General features: G+C 43.1%; 1 protein-coding gene across 8 annotated transcripts in view; it reads right to left on the bottom strand.

Annotated features, from left to right (window-relative positions):
- Positions 1-15,521, bottom strand: part of MGAT5 (alpha-1,6-mannosylglycoprotein 6-beta-N-acetylglucosaminyltransferase) — a 336,034-nt gene that overhangs the window by 137,583 nt on the left and 182,930 nt on the right. For all 8 annotated transcript variants that reach the window (XM_087435082.1, XM_087435080.1, XM_087435081.1 and 5 more), the window contains 2 exons: positions 8,078-8,154; positions 6,937-7,026 (listed from right to left, as the gene is read on the bottom strand). In XM_087435082.1, the coding sequence (XP_087291208.1) occupies positions 6,937-7,026; positions 8,078-8,154 (167 nt within the window). The remainder of the gene's footprint in view (positions 1-6,936; positions 7,027-8,077; positions 8,155-15,521) is intronic.

Below are 15,521 nucleotides of genomic sequence, written 5' to 3'. Positions count from 1 at the left end.
TCTTCCAAGATTGGTCTGAATCTAAATGGCTCAGTTCAACTAGTGACCAACCACACGGGAGACATGTCACGTCATGTCCTTTTTGGTATCTGTCAAAGTTCTGAAGTTAAATGCAGATGGAAACAAATGCAGATGGCTCTTGGATTACGAAAAAAGTCACTGGAACATCTGTGATCAAGTAAACGAATCAAATGAAGATGTCTCTCTGCACTGATCCAATTGCAAGAGAAACCTGGCATATGATACAGGTTAAACGAAAGAATGAAAGAAGGAAAGTTTCAAGAAAGCAAGAGGGGAAAAAAAAAAAGACAACAGCACCATAAAGCCACAGACCAACGTTGTTCAGGATTTAAAACATACTAGAACAGAACTAACTGGCTTTAGAAAACATCTCCAATAATTTCATGCTGACAAGGGCAGCGGTGCACCGCTGCTCCGTACGTCCAGCTCGCAATTTGAATGTAAAGAGAAGTGTCATATCCACAGAAAAGAAGTCAAGGGGAATAGCTGAATCTCTACATGCTCGGAAGTCAAGGGATCTAAAATTAAATTAGATTGGTGAAGAAGAACCAGAAATTGATTCTAATTCTACCACAGAATCAAGGTCCCACATAAAATGTCCCAGCCTAAGTGACACCCCACAGCTGTCCTCAAATAATGACATCAAAAAACATAAAAGTATCAATTATGTTTATTGAGTGTCATCTATCTGCCAGGCTCTAATCTAAGCATGTTCCCTATACACTCAGGAATCCTCACGGTAGGATCCTTTAAAAACAAAATTAACACTATTATTTTACAAAGGAAGAACCTATGACATTGTGGGAGATCAAGATTTGGCCACTCTGAAACATATCTCTTTACCTTGATTGTTTTCTCTGACGGACATTTGACCTCCCCTACCAACTGCCTAAAGAATTTGACATAGTAACTCCTTCCTGGAACAGATCTTCTATCTGATGGCTGTAATAGAATGTAAAATAGATGTTACAATAGAAAAGGCACCAACAAGCCCATCTTATCAGAAGTTCTGTCTCTCTGGCCACATTCTCTGGATGGCCCTTCGAGGAGCTGCCAGACAAACATTTACATTTATAAGGGAAATCTCCATTTGTACATTTGTAAGGGAAATCTCCATTTGTACAGGTATCTCCTTCTCTGTATTGGGAAGAGGGGGAATGATCTCATTTCTAGAAACTTATCAGTGTGGAAGGTGAGGCCTTAAATCTGCATAATAACCTTACTCTTGTTTACTGTGCTTTAGTGGTAATCTCCTATAACAGTCTCCCCCCACCCCCAACATCCTCCTTTGTCTTTAGCTGAACATGGTATTTAAGACGAGAATTTCTGCTATTGTGTTGAGAAACGCAGTGTCCCTGCTTTCTCCCATGTATACATGTTATTAAACTTGGTATTATTTTCTCCTGCTAACCTGTCTTGTTAATTATTTGGCCAGCCATAAGAACCTTAAGGGAAGGGACAGAGGGGGATTCTCCCTCTTCCCCCAACAGCATGAAGAAAGGAAGTAACTTTTCCAAAAGCAGAGCTTAGGAAGCATCAGAAGGAGAAGCTGAAGTCAGGTGTGAGGCTCCAGGGCAATACTTCCTACTGAAGTGGCCATACGGGTAAAGGTCTCCTCTAACTTCTCGGCTACCTATTAAGATGCAATGATAACCACCAATCCAATCTCTGTCCCTATGTGTTTGTTTATTGTTGTTGGATTGGTGGTTACCAGAGGGGAAGTGGGGAGGGAGGAGGGTGAAAGGGATAATTCGGTACATGTGTGTGGTGATGGGTTGTAATTAGTATTTGGGTGGTGAACATGATGTAATCTATGCAGAAATAGAAGTACAATGATGTACACCTGAAATTTTTACAATGTTATAAACCAATGTTACTGCAATAAACAAAAAATTAAAAAAAAAAAAAGAATAAAGGTGCTATAAACATTAAAAAAAAAAAAAAGATGCAATGATAAAATGCAAACTTTTTAAAAAGTCCAGAGTTTCAAGGTTATTTTCAGGTTAAAACTTAGAAAAAGAAGTTCCTAGTTCTCTCTCCAGGGGAATTATCTCCACCCCTTCCCAGCTCAATTACCTGCATCTACTCTTCTGCCCCCATGTGACTCCTAAGATAATGAATGCATAGCATGGTGCCAAGAAAATGACTTCTCAGTAATTGTTGACAATCAATGAATATAACAGGCGTGCAATAAGTGTTCACTGAACTGAATCAGCTGAACAAAAAGACAAGCCTGATCATCTGCATAAGAAGAGAGCAGAGTAGGCTAAGGAAGCCCTATTCCACACCTCCAATAGTTACAGGCTCCAACACTCAGCCTATATGATCTATCACATCTTTACACAGCCCAGTCTGTCCCACTCTCCTCTTAATTTGCCTTCACCAGAATCTCACTTTCTCTCCTCTTAGCTACATCCTTCCTTCACTGTGAGTGGGGGTGAGGTGGCAGTTTCAAAGGCAGGGAACCAGGTCACCAATAATCTCAACCACTTTCCATCTGGACCATTCTCCCATACCTTCCCAGCTCTGGCGTGGAAGATGAAGAGCGAGGCTGGAATGTATGTAATGTAAAAGTCTCTTCGTTTACCTCAGCAGTCCACCCCACCAATGCTAACTCTCAGGAAGGCGTGAAATTAGCTCAGCTTGTCAATCAGAGAGCACAGTTGGATTCTGGCTAAATTCTATCAAATGGAAAGGGGAAGAAAACTTTTGAAAATGAAACTGGATAAGGAACTTTCTCCTCAAGGCAGGAAAGGTCATTCTAATTGACTTCTCACTGGAGTGACTGTTCACCCGTGGCCCCAGGCCTTATTCCTCTGGAGAAGAAAATGAGAAGGTGGGGCCACAGGCCGCTCAAGCCTGAAACACACTCAAATAAATGCTACAAAATCAATTTGCCAGCAGCCTGCTAATGAGGAGCATCACACACCCAGCTCTCTGTGCTTTTAATTTCCAAGAGGTATTTTAACTACCATTAGCTCTGAGGGTTTCCATGATGGCTTTGGGGTGGCCATGGTACAACCCTGTCAAAAAAAAGCCTGAGTGGATGTTACAGAGAAAAGAGACATAAAGCTGAAGGAGAGGAACAAATGCCACAGAATCCAGTCCCACATGCCCTACAGCAGTACTGGCTTGGCCTCCATCCCAAAAAGCTATCCGTCACCTCAGAGCCCAGAGAAGAGAGGCACTTGAGTCCCACAGGAAAACTATAGCAAAAGCATTTCATTTAGCCTCAAAATGGAGGCATTCTCCTTTCCACATAGCATCACCAGGGAGCTGTAATTAACTATGCGTTAAACAGCAACAACACACAACACTGGAGACAACACAAAAGAAATGGCAGCCAAGAGCCCATGAAGTGCACATCCTCTGAAATTAGCCAGCACCCATTTCACCAGCCCATAGAGCTGCCACTGCCCATAAGGGTGGAAGGGAAAGCCAGTGAGTTTTGATTCCCTACTCAGTTCTTCCCCTGTAGCTTGTCCTGGATCAAGACTTAACTCTCCTCCATCTCCTCAAGTTTCCTAAAGGTAAAATGGAGATCAGTGAAGCCTGTAGCAAATTCCATGAAGTCTGTAAAATTCTCTGAAACTCTCAAACAAAAAAGCTGCTATTTATATTCAAGTGTACAAATGAAAATGAAGTTCAGATAAAAAGAAAAAGGTAAAAGTAAATAACTCACCCTGTAAGTAAATAGCTAACTCAGCCAATAAGCACATGAAAAGATGCTCAACACCACTAATCATGAGGGAAATGTTGACCAAAACCACAATGAGATTCCACCTCACACCCATTAGGATGGCTACTGATACAAACTGGAAAAGAAGTAAAACTGTCACTATTTGCAGATGACATGATTTTATATATAAAAAACCCTAAAGAATCCACCAAAAAACTATTATAAATAATAAACAAATACAGTAAAGTTGCAGGATACAAAATCAACATACAAAAATAGTTGCATTTCTATACACTAACAACAAAATAGCAGAAAGAGAAATCAAAAATACAATCCCATTTACAATTTCGACAACAACAACAAAAATACCTAGAAATAAATTTAACCACAGAGGTGAAAGACGTACATTGAAAACTGTAAGACATTGTTGAAAGAAATGAAGAAGACATAAAGAAATGGACACATATTCTGTGCTCCTGGTTTGGAAGAATTAACATAGTTAAAATGTCCATACTTCCTAAACTAATCTACAGATTCAATGCAATCCCTATCAAAGTTGCAATGACATTTTTCATGGTAATAGAACAAAGAATCCTAAAATTTATATGGAAAAACAAAAGATCCCTAATAGCCAAAGCAATCCTGAGAAAAAAGAATGAAGCTGGAGGTATCACACTCCCTGATTTCAAAATATACTACAAAGCTATAGTAACCAAAACAGCATGGTATTGGCAGAAAAACAGACACGCAGATCAATGGAACAGAACTAAGAGCCCAGAATTAAACCCACACATTTTCAACAAAGGGGCCAAGAACATACAATGGAGAAAAGAAAGTCTGTTCAATAAATGGTGTTGGGAAAACTGGACAGCCACATGCAAAGAATGAAAGCAGACCACTATCTTAAACCATACACAAAAATTAACTCGAAATGGATTAAAGACTTGAATCTAAGAGCTGAAACCATAAAACTCCTAGAGGAAAACATGAGCAGTATGCTCTTCGACATTGGTCTTAGCAGTATATTTTCGAACATCATGTCTTCCCAGGCAAGAGAAACAAAAGGAAAAATAAACAAATGGGACTACATCAAACTAAAAATCTTCTGCACAACAAAGGAAACCATCAACAAAACAAATAGAGAAAGTAACAATTGGGAGAAGATATTTGCAAATCATAAAGGGTTAATATCCAAAATATATAAAGAACTCATACATCTCAACAACAAAAAAATAAAGCACCCAATTAAAAAATGGGCAAAGGATCTGAACGTTTTTCCAAAGAAGATATACAGATGGCCAACAGGCAAATGAAAAGATGTCCAAAATCATCAATTATTAGGGAAATGCAAATCAAAACTACAATGAGATATCACCCCAAACATGTCAGAAAGGCTATTATTAAAACGACAAGAAATAACAAGTGTTGGAGAGGATGTGGAAAAAGGAAACCGTCATACACTGCTGGTGGGCATGTAAACTGGTGCAGACACTATGGAAAACAATAAGGAGATTCTTCAAAAAATTAGGAATAGAACTGCCATATGATCCAGCTTTTCTGCTTCTGAGTATTTATCCAAAGCACATGAAAATACTAATTTGAAAACATATTTGCATCCCTATGCTCACTGTAGCATTATTCACAATAGCAAAGACCTGGAAACAACCTGAGTGCCCACTGACAGATGAATGGATAAAGAAGATGTGGTGTATATATATACAATGGAATATTAGTCATAAAAAAGATGAAATCTTGCTATTTGCAACAACAAAGATGGACCTTGAGGGTATTACGTTAAGTGAAATAAGTCAGATGGAGAAAGCCAAATACTGTATGATTTCACTCATATGTGGAAGATAAAAACAACAAAAAACAAACACAAAGATGTAGAGGTTAGACTGGTGGTTACCAGAGGGGAAGGGGAAGGGAGGAGGGCAAAAGGAGTAAAAGGGCACATGTGCTCAGTGATGGATGGTGATTAGTCTTTGGGTGGTGAACACGATGTAGTCTACACAGAAATTGAAATATAATGATGTACATTGAAATTTATATAATGTTATAAACCAAAGTTACCTCAATAAAAATAAATAAATTAATAGAAAACATTGAAAAAAACGGAGAAGTGTTGATTAGGATGTGGAGAAATTGGAACCCTTGTGCACTGTTGGTGGGAATGTAAAATGATGCAACTGCTTTGGAAAAGTTTGGCAGCTCCTCAAAAAATTAAAAATAGGGGTCAGCTTGGTGGTGCAGTGGTTAAGTTCCGTGCTCCACTTTGGCAGCCCAGGGTTCACAGGTTCGAATCCTGGGCACGAACCTATGCACTGCTCATCAAGCCACGCTGTGGAGGCATCCCACATACAGAATAGAGGAAGACTGTCAACAGATGTTAGCTCAGGGCCAGTCTTCCTCACCAAAAAAAAAAAAAAAAAATTAAAAATAGAATTACCATATGGTTCAGCCATTCCACTCTGGATCTATACCCAAAAGAATTGAAAGCAGAGTCTCAAAGAGTTATGTGTACACCCCTGTTCATAACAGCATTATTCACAATAGCTAAAAGGCAAAAGCAACCCAAGTGTCCATTAAGAGATGAATGGATAAGCAAAATGTGGTCTATCCATACAACGGAATATTATTCAGCCTTAAAAAGGAAAGAAATTCTGACACGTGCTACAACATGGAAGAAACTGGGGTACATTATGCTAAGTGAAATAAGCTGATCACAAAAAGACAAATACTGTTATTTCACTATATGAGTACTTAGAGTAGTCAAAATCAGAGACAGAATGTAGAATAGAGGTTGCCAAGGGTTAAGAGGAGGGGAAAACGGGGAATTATTGTTTAATAGGTACAGAGTTTCAGGTTTGCAAGATGAAGAGTTCTCGAGATGGATGGTGGTAATGGTTATACAGCAATGTGAATGTACTTAATGCCACTTGAACTGTACACTTAATGGTTAAGATAGCAAATTTTATGTTATATGTATTTTACTACATTTTTTAAAAATTGGGAGAAAAAGTAAATAGCTAACAGCCTGTTTTTCCCTCAAGGAAAAAAAAAGTCATCCTGCTTGAGGGCAGGGGAGAGGAATGAAGAAGGGAACTGTAGGTCCTCCATGTAAAAACAATACACATTTTTAAGCTTTTCAAATTCCAGGCTCAGTTATAAAACAGACTGACCACACACATCTCTCCCCTCCACCCTACCTCTCCAAGCCACATGAAGCCACTCACCTCACTGAGGTAAATAAAAAAAGAGCAGGTGGACCCATCCACTCCATAGTCTGCGTAGCAGGGATCTGAGCGCCACATATCTTTCATCCACTGAAACACAAGAGCCAGGTAAGAACAGCTATGAGCAGCCTATTCTCAGGGGCCCTGCATATCTGCTGGTAGGGAAGGTGTGGGCACAAAGAGTAAGGACGGGTGAATGGCTCAAGCTGTGGCCTAAAGACCACAGTGATGGAGTCACTGAGCTGAGGTCAAGACAACAGATGTTCAGGTCCTGGATGATGCACAGGTAGATACAGCCTTGAGTTGGGCCTTAGTAGAGGTACTTGGAGCAGGGAGAGGCCATGGGGCACACCAGGCAATAAAGCCAGGAGAGGCAAAGGCTAGGAGAGTTTTATCAAGAGCAGGTGCCTAATAGGATCCTTGCATCGAAATCCCCTCTCCCCAAAGAACTAGTTTCACCAGCCCTAGCACAGTGCCTTCCTGGAACAGAGTGCACAAACGAGTGCAGGAGTGCAATTGCACCCATGAGTCCCAAATGGAGACCACATAAATCCTTGTGGGGTTTGGTCTCACCATCTTGAACTGAAACTTTTCTCTGGAAACTACTGAGCAGGGGAGTGGTCTCCCCAAGGGCAGGTTGTATTAATAGGATTTTTAAAAAAATGTTAAGAGTGAAAGATTGGCCAAGTGTTTCTGGAGACTCAACTGCGAATGCAAATGCGACGTTTAAATCACAGTCTGGATACCTCATAGCAGGGGCCTGGAGACTGGAGGAGAGAGAAGTTGGACACTAAATAATGGCAACCCCTTGTCATTGAAGGCCCTTGAAGGATCACCTGCTGGAGGCTGGGAAAGCGAGGAGAAGGCAGCTCCAGAGACACAGCAGGTGCCTGAAACAGCCCAGCCTCTTTCAGTCTGACCAGTTAGAGCCATTGTTGCCCAAACCCATGGAGTTGGCATAAGCAGAAAAGGGTTGTCCTGGCCACAGCCCAAAACTGGCAGGACTGAGGCACCCCTTAAATGACCCCCTAAAGGGCTCGCACGCCCATGTGTATTGCTGGGGAGGAAAGGAGAGGGGAGAGGGAGGAAGGGGGTGTTAGTGCAGAATGAGAATGGTGAGTGCGCATCACTTCTGCCTTACCTTGATTTTCCCCTCGCAGTGGGGGTAGCCATCCATAGGAGGCAATACACATTTTTCTTGAGCTCCATTAATGATATCTGAAAAGGATGAAAAAGAACAAAGGACATCATGAAGTTTATGAAACACAAGCCTAACATCATTGCAAGCAAGGGGCAGGGAGAGAAACCGAAAAGAGAAGTCTACACTGGGAGCCGTGCTCTGACTCATGGAACTCCTCCAGCTGGAAACACGTCCAATGGGTCTGCAATGAGGACCTGACCCAACAGCAGCCCACCTCCAGGATGGCCAGAGACCCATGATGCGTGTGCGCCAGCTTGAAAGGGTGAGCTAGGCCAGCCAGAGTGCTTGCTTGGAAATTTGCAACTGGGAAACTGAGAAACCAAACAAGTAGGAGGCAGGAAATGAAGCCATGAGACTAGGAGGGTCCACAAGGGCTGGCGGGGCCATGCTAGGCTATGCAGACAAACCGAGGTCACGATCAGCTTGAGGAAGACATATGCTTGAGCTGAAGCAGCCAGCAGGAGAAAGAGAGGTGAACAGGACTGGTGTGCAGAGGAGCAGAAAGCCATGAGACACATCCGCAAGGTACAGCTTCTTCTGGACTCAGTCCTTAAATTTTCCCGGCGATCTCCTTAGTGTTTCAAATACTTCCTCACAATAAACTCCCTTTCTATCATCTAGCTTGAGTGGATTCCTATTCCTGGTAACTACGGAGTCAGAACTAAAAAGAATGCCTTTAAGAAGCTTACAGTTTAGTGGTGGACAACAGACAAACAATTCAACAACAGTGTAATAGACGTTACGTAAGCGCAGGGGAAGGCCACCTACCCTGGCTCTAAGGGTCAAAAAAGGCTTTCTGGATCCAGAGGCATCTTAGCTGAGATGTGAAGATGAAGGAGGAGCGAGCCAGGGAGAGGGACAAGGTAGAGATGGTGTTCAAGGAACTGAGGTGGTTCCCAATGCAGGGACACGCTCGACTGGCATGAAGAAGTGTGAGGTACTAAGAGGACAGACAGGAGAGGCAGGCAAGGCCCAAACCGGAAAGGCCTCAGGCACGGTAAAAAATACTTCCATCTTCACGCTAAGGATGTGGCAGAGCACTGAAAGGTTTTAAGGAGGAGATGGACGTGATCAGGTTTTTGTTTAGGAGGGATCACTTTAGCTGGAAACCAGGACAATCCTAAACCTACATGCTTCTCTTTGGACCTATGATATTTTCCAGACATGCTTGGAAAATGTCTCCATTACTACTGCAGACAGTTTTCTACACAAAGTACTAATGAGAAGTTAGATCCCAAACCACAATATCATTTGACAGTGGTATTCAAGCGACATCGGTGGCTGCTGGAACTAAAACAAGGCAGTGCTAAGGGGGATTTTAGTTGTACTTGTCCCTTGAAAACTAGTTCTTTAGACAGTCTGAAACAGAAATTCCTGACCTCGAGTCAGCGTTTTCAATGAGCGTTCTATTTGCTAAGGATAACTAGAGCATAAAATCAGCATCCTCCTTATCGGGGATCAGAGGCATTGTCATTTAGTAGTTAACATGGAAGGCACTCAGCTTGTCAGAGACTCTGTTTCTCCATCTGTAAAATCGGAATAATTGCACCTCTATTTCATCCAGTTCTTATTAAATCAGTTAACATTCGTAAAGAGTCTGGTCTGTCAGACTAGATACCACAGACCACAGCAGGTTCTTAAAAGTTGGCATCTGCTATGTAATTCCACACATCTTTCATTCACTATATCCAGGAAAGTAATATTTCAAACTCACAGTGGCTTCTGGAAATGCATTCTCTGTGTTTTTGAAATAAATGCAGGTTTGAGGTATTGGGTCTCCCCACAGCTCCCCTTCTGTCTCACTGGTAAGGGGCAGTCAGCTCCCAAATCCACTAACAAATGGACCGCCTCATCAAAGAATAGAGATGCTTTTCAATGACTACTACTCATATCTCCACTTTTAATTCAAAGTTTACTTGGCAACATTTACCAAGTAAATAAGCAGCACTAGATTTTCCCAAAAACTTCAGCAGAGTCTAAAACAGCTGGGGGCTGCAGTAATCAGACATTTAAGGAGACACTTAGGGGGAGACGCACCCCTGTCTTCACACACCATAGGTACCATTCTAATTCTGGATGTTGCGAGTCCGAAGTTATGGAAACTAGAGTGTACCAAGTTAGAGGTGTGACAGTGTGGGGTGGAGAGAAATCACCGGGTGGTAAAATAAACAAACAGGTCCACGAAGGCTGGCAAGCAAAGTCTGGCTGCTGACAGTGTGGGTCCTCTTCATCAGGAGATTCAAGGAGTAAAAATATGTTACACCAAGGGCCAGCAAACACTGTCTATAAAGGACCAGGGGTAAGTATATGAGACTCGGCAGGCCACACGGTCTCGGCTGCAACTACCCACTCTGGGAGTTATCAGGAAAGTGGCCACAGACAAGAAGAGGACCAACGGGCATGGCTGCGTTCCAGTAAAACTTTATTTACAAAAATAGGCCCAGACCCCTGTGTCTGCTATGCTAAGGGAGTCCTAAAAGAAGGATCCTCATTTCTGCAAAGATGTGTTGAAATGACTTTTGTTAAGGATACCTGCCGGCAGTGCTCTGCTAGCAACGCCCTTCCTCTCACCCCTTCTGTCCTCCACACCTTCTCCACCCTGTTAATGCCACTCCTCCTTTAGGACCCAGCTCAGGCCTCACCTCCGGAAGAAACAGTTCTAATCCTTCCTTCCCGTGCCAAATCAGGATTTAATTAGGATTTAGTGCTGCCATCCTGCTCATGTCTCTCCCATGGCTGTGAACAATCTCGCTGTTTTTCTCTATATTTGTCCATCTCCCCTCCTAGGATGTGAGGACGTTATGGGAAGGTTTCGTCTTTCTGCTGCATCACCAGGTGCTAAGTGCGGTTTGACTGAATAGACACACGCATGTTCCGCCTGCCCCCCCTGGGCCTGACTCTTTGCTCAGGGAGAACTAGACGGAGCTGAGACCCCTGCTGCACTGGGGCTCTTATTCCTTCTCCAACTGGCAGATTGTTAGCTAATTCAACAGGGTCTCCTCTGCAATGCCATTATCTTATGACAACTGTTCTCTCTATTTAGTTACACAGTGGTGGGTTTGAACAGACAACGGCTTCCAAAAGTTTAGCTCAGTGGCTTGGGGCTCTGGGGTAGGAGGGATCTAGGAAAGGGAGAAACAGAAAGTGCCAGGCTTCCGAGCTGCTCCCTGAATCCGACCACTAGTAATCTGAGCAACACCCTCCATCACCTCACAGCCCCAGAGGAGTTTCAGCTCCTCTCAGAGGACAGCTTGCCATTTTGCTTCCATCACAATGTCAAAAATTCAATAAATAATGTTTTTATTAGTCTGTGACCACAGAAGACCTTCCTACCTGTGCAAGAGCCTCCAATCTAAGTTTGGTTAAAAAGCAAAAATTCAGGCCAAAAAAGGTTAACATTACCGCTTTTTTGGGGGAGACTTAGCTTACTGTACACAGGCCCCTTCAGAAGGAGAAGACAGGATTCTGCCAAGATGTGTTACGAGAAAGTTCTCCCCGCTGTTCACCCCACGCTCTCCAGCATCCCAATTTTTCTAATGGTGAAAGGGCAAGGAAAAAAAAGATGTTCATGTAAGCCATGAAGCTCAGCTCTTACTGCTGTTTAGGACTCAGTTGCATCCCTTACTCACACACCAGCCCACGTTGTATCTTTCACTGAAAATTTCACCTCTGTACTGAGTCTATGGGACCATCAACCAGGAATCACACAAAAGGCAGAAGACCTAGGTGTGAAAATTCTGTTGTTTTATCAGTCACCTATACCCACACAGCACAGTAGTTGCTTGAATATTAGGTTTAATCTAAGAGAATGAACACTTTTCCTGTTATCAAAAATGCTTACGTTTCAGGAAGAACCCACGTACAGCAGGAGCAGACGTGGCCAAAGATGTCATAAACACACCCAGAGCGGGGCGTCCCTGTCAAGCGTGGAGCCAGATTCTCCCCAACCGTCCCAATATACATACATATATTGAGAGACAGACATAGAGACAATGGCATTTTAAATACATATTTGGAAGTGACAGAGACAAAGATATGGAACCAGGCAGACTTTTTTTGACTCATGATTTCCTCCACCTCTGACGAAAGAAAGAAAGCAGGGAGAGAGAGGGGGCAGAAATAATGGTAAAGATGGTCTCAAAGGGACAGTGAGAACAGAAATAGGGTGACACAGGAAATGAAGGTGGATGAGAATACCTCCCTTGATGTATTACCTGCCTTTCTAAAGTGCTGGCACATACATTATCACCTATTATACACACCACATCCTCCTGAAAAAGGAAGACAGTTACCTCATCTTATAATTTGGAAAGGAGAAACTTTAAAATCCTCAGGTTCTACCTCCAAACTCAGCCCACAGTCACTTTGAACGTCTCTCAAAAGCCTGCTGCTTGCCACGTGCTGAAGTTTTACAGCTGTATCCTTGAAAGATACGATCCATACCCTCAAGGAGCTCACCACGGCGAGGGGAGGCACCACATACAACAGAGTGTGGCATGTCACTGGAGCCCCCGCCCCGGGCACAGCGCTCCTGGAAGGCAGGACAGCCGCCCTCAGGGCTGTGGTACCCAACATAGCACCTGGCACACTGGTAACTCCACAGGATGTTTTTAAACAAATGAATGAACAAATGTAACAAAGGAATGAAGAGCCCAAGTTCCAGAGAAGTGAAGAGAGGAGAAAGCGCCCCAGAAGAAAGTGGGTGGGAGATGCTCACTCAGAATCAATGAACCAGGAATTCCGAGTTCTGGACTACACACTAAACACAGCTGAAGGAATCCGGGCTCCACGTAAGGAAAAAAGACAGGAAGGAGCAGCTATTTCTGATGCAGGGAAAGTGGAAGTGGCCTATCCCCCGTGTGAGTTACTGATATTCATATTTTATTGATATTTTATTGGCATTTAAAATGAGACGCTTACTTACAGTTTTGTGAGATATTATCTGAATGAGTCATATGTTAACTGTCCTGATGCATTTACAAATCAAATACAAGATCCACTGGGTACAAGGATACCTTTATCTTTTCTGATAAAGGTGGAACGTTTATCAGCTCCACACACATACGTGGAGATGCTGTGAAGGTTATTTGTTGTTGTTGTTGTTGTTAGGAAGACTGGCCCTGGGCTAACATCCGTGCCCCTCTTCCTCTACTTTATGAGGGACGCCACCACAGCATGGCCTGACAAGCCATGCGTCGGTCCACGCCTGGGATCCGAACCTGAGAACCCTGGGGTGCCTGCGAAGCAGAGCAATCGAACTTAACTACTATGCCAACGGCCAGCCCATTTTTTGTTTTTTTTGGTGAGGAAGATTGGCCCTGAGTTAACATCTGTTGCCAATCTCCCTCTTTTTTGCTTGAGGAAGATTGTCACTGAGCTAACATCTGTGCCAATCTTCCTCTATTTTGTATAACGGATGCCACCACAGCATGGCTTAATGAGCAGTGCGTAGGTCTGCACCCAGGATCTGAACCCGTGAACCCCAAGCTGCAGAAGTGGAGTGCACAAACTTAACCACTATGCTACTGGGCCGGCCCAGTCCGGTTTTTTAAAGCATCATCAACTATCAACTGTGCAGCATCATAAAACATTCACCTACTACAAACTTATTTAATGTTTAAATTAAAGTTAATGATAACCACTCTTCACTGTTGAACAAGCAGTCCAGAAATATGGTTATAAAAAGAGGTTCAAAACAAACGAGGCTGGCAAGTGTCACCCTTAATCCCAATTCTATTGATGCTTATAGGTGGTACCACGTGTAAGAAACTCAACTACATGCTCCAGGGTGATGATGATGAAGTAAAGATGTGAGGGGAGGGGAACGTGTGTGTGTGTGTGTGTGTGTGTGTGTGTGTGTGAGAGAGAGAGAGAGAGAGAGAGAGGGAGAGAGGGAGAGAGGGAGAGAGGGAGAGAGGGAGAGAGGGAGGTGTTTGTAAGTGAGCACCACACAGAAGACAGTTATTTCTGAATGAAAGTTGACCCTACCAAGGGAGCCTCCTTTGTCAAGGGTCACTTTTCTGTACATTAATTATAGCAAAGATGACAAGTATTTGAAATGGCCCTTCTTTTTAAGAACTTGTAGAACACAATGCCATTAATTTTTTATCTAGAACTGAACAGGCATCTGATAGGTTAAGGGTGTCTGATTCCCTCACCATTGTTATTTTAAACAGAAGGGAAAAAAAGAAGAAAAAGTAGGTTTAAGAAACTCTCAGAAATCTCAAGAAACCTGACCATCTGTCCACCCCAGGAAGTTTTAGGAAACTGAGTTCAATCTCCTCATCCAGCTCCTGTGCCAGCAGCTAAGACAATCATCTTCATGTGCAAGGGCTCGATTCAGCCCAAAGGCACCCCATAAATACGTCCTCTCAAAAGATAAAGTCTCCAGCAATTTTGTTTTGTGTGGGGACAAGGGAGTGTTTCTCTTGGAACACCTGATAGGAACATGCGCCCTCAGTTATCAGATGGCCCCCCGCAGAGCACCCATGTGAGCATGCTACTGGCCCGCAGCTCCATGCCAGCAGGGAACTGACTCCATCTCTGAGCTCAGCCAGGAGACGAAGCTCCTGCCAGCACCTCCATCCCCTGGCCTTGCGTCAGGAGTTAATAGCAATAAATCGGACAGAAACCAGCCACGGTGAAATATCATCTCCCATTAAAAATGACCTCAACCATCATTCTCAGCTTGGCAAATATTCATCTAGGGTCACTTTGCATTAGCATTACAAAAAAAGTGATTTAACTTCTATAAGCCAGTCATGTACACATATTCCAGCCCCAGGGCCCATGGTAACAGGAAGCTCTCTGCCCACCAAAAGAGCTGGGGAGCCACGACAGGTAATGGGCTGGACTCACTCACGGCCCCCCAGCGATGCAAAGTGGGCACCCTGAAAAGAGTTGTTTGTATTTTGTTGTTTTTGTTTTGTTTTTTAACCTAAGAAACTGCAAATGCAATCACTGTACCAAAGAACATTAGAGCTGCAAGGGACTTCTGAAGCCACAGTAGTAAACTGCTTACTTTTTTCCTAATTCATAAAATCAAGGCCTAGAAAGAGAAAGTGCCTTCCTCATTCACTGATTAAACAAAATTCATTAAACACCTTCCATGTACAAGGCATTCTGCACATTCAACCCAGGCCTCCGTCTTCTGAGTGGAGATGATTTCCACTACACTATTTCTAGGTATTAAAAGGCACACCACCACCATCTCCACCACCTTCACGCTCTACACTGGAAATCTGAAGAGTGAACACTGAAGAATAAAATGACAAATTCTTACTCCTCTCTAAATAAGCACTTCCATGGGTCTCATGGACTTGCTAAAAACCTGGAGCTACAGTATCGCCCATCTAACAAATACTATGGGTATAAGGGAAGTCAA

This window comes from Ceratotherium simum, chromosome 9 (assembly GCF_057802395.1).
Source record: "Ceratotherium simum simum isolate JZ-2026a chromosome 9, ASM5780239v1, whole genome shotgun sequence".
NCBI classification, from domain to species: domain Eukaryota; kingdom Metazoa; phylum Chordata; class Mammalia; order Perissodactyla; family Rhinocerotidae; genus Ceratotherium; species Ceratotherium simum.
The sequence above is the reverse complement of the archived record's forward strand: the minus strand, read 5'-3'. Positions and strand labels throughout refer to the sequence as shown.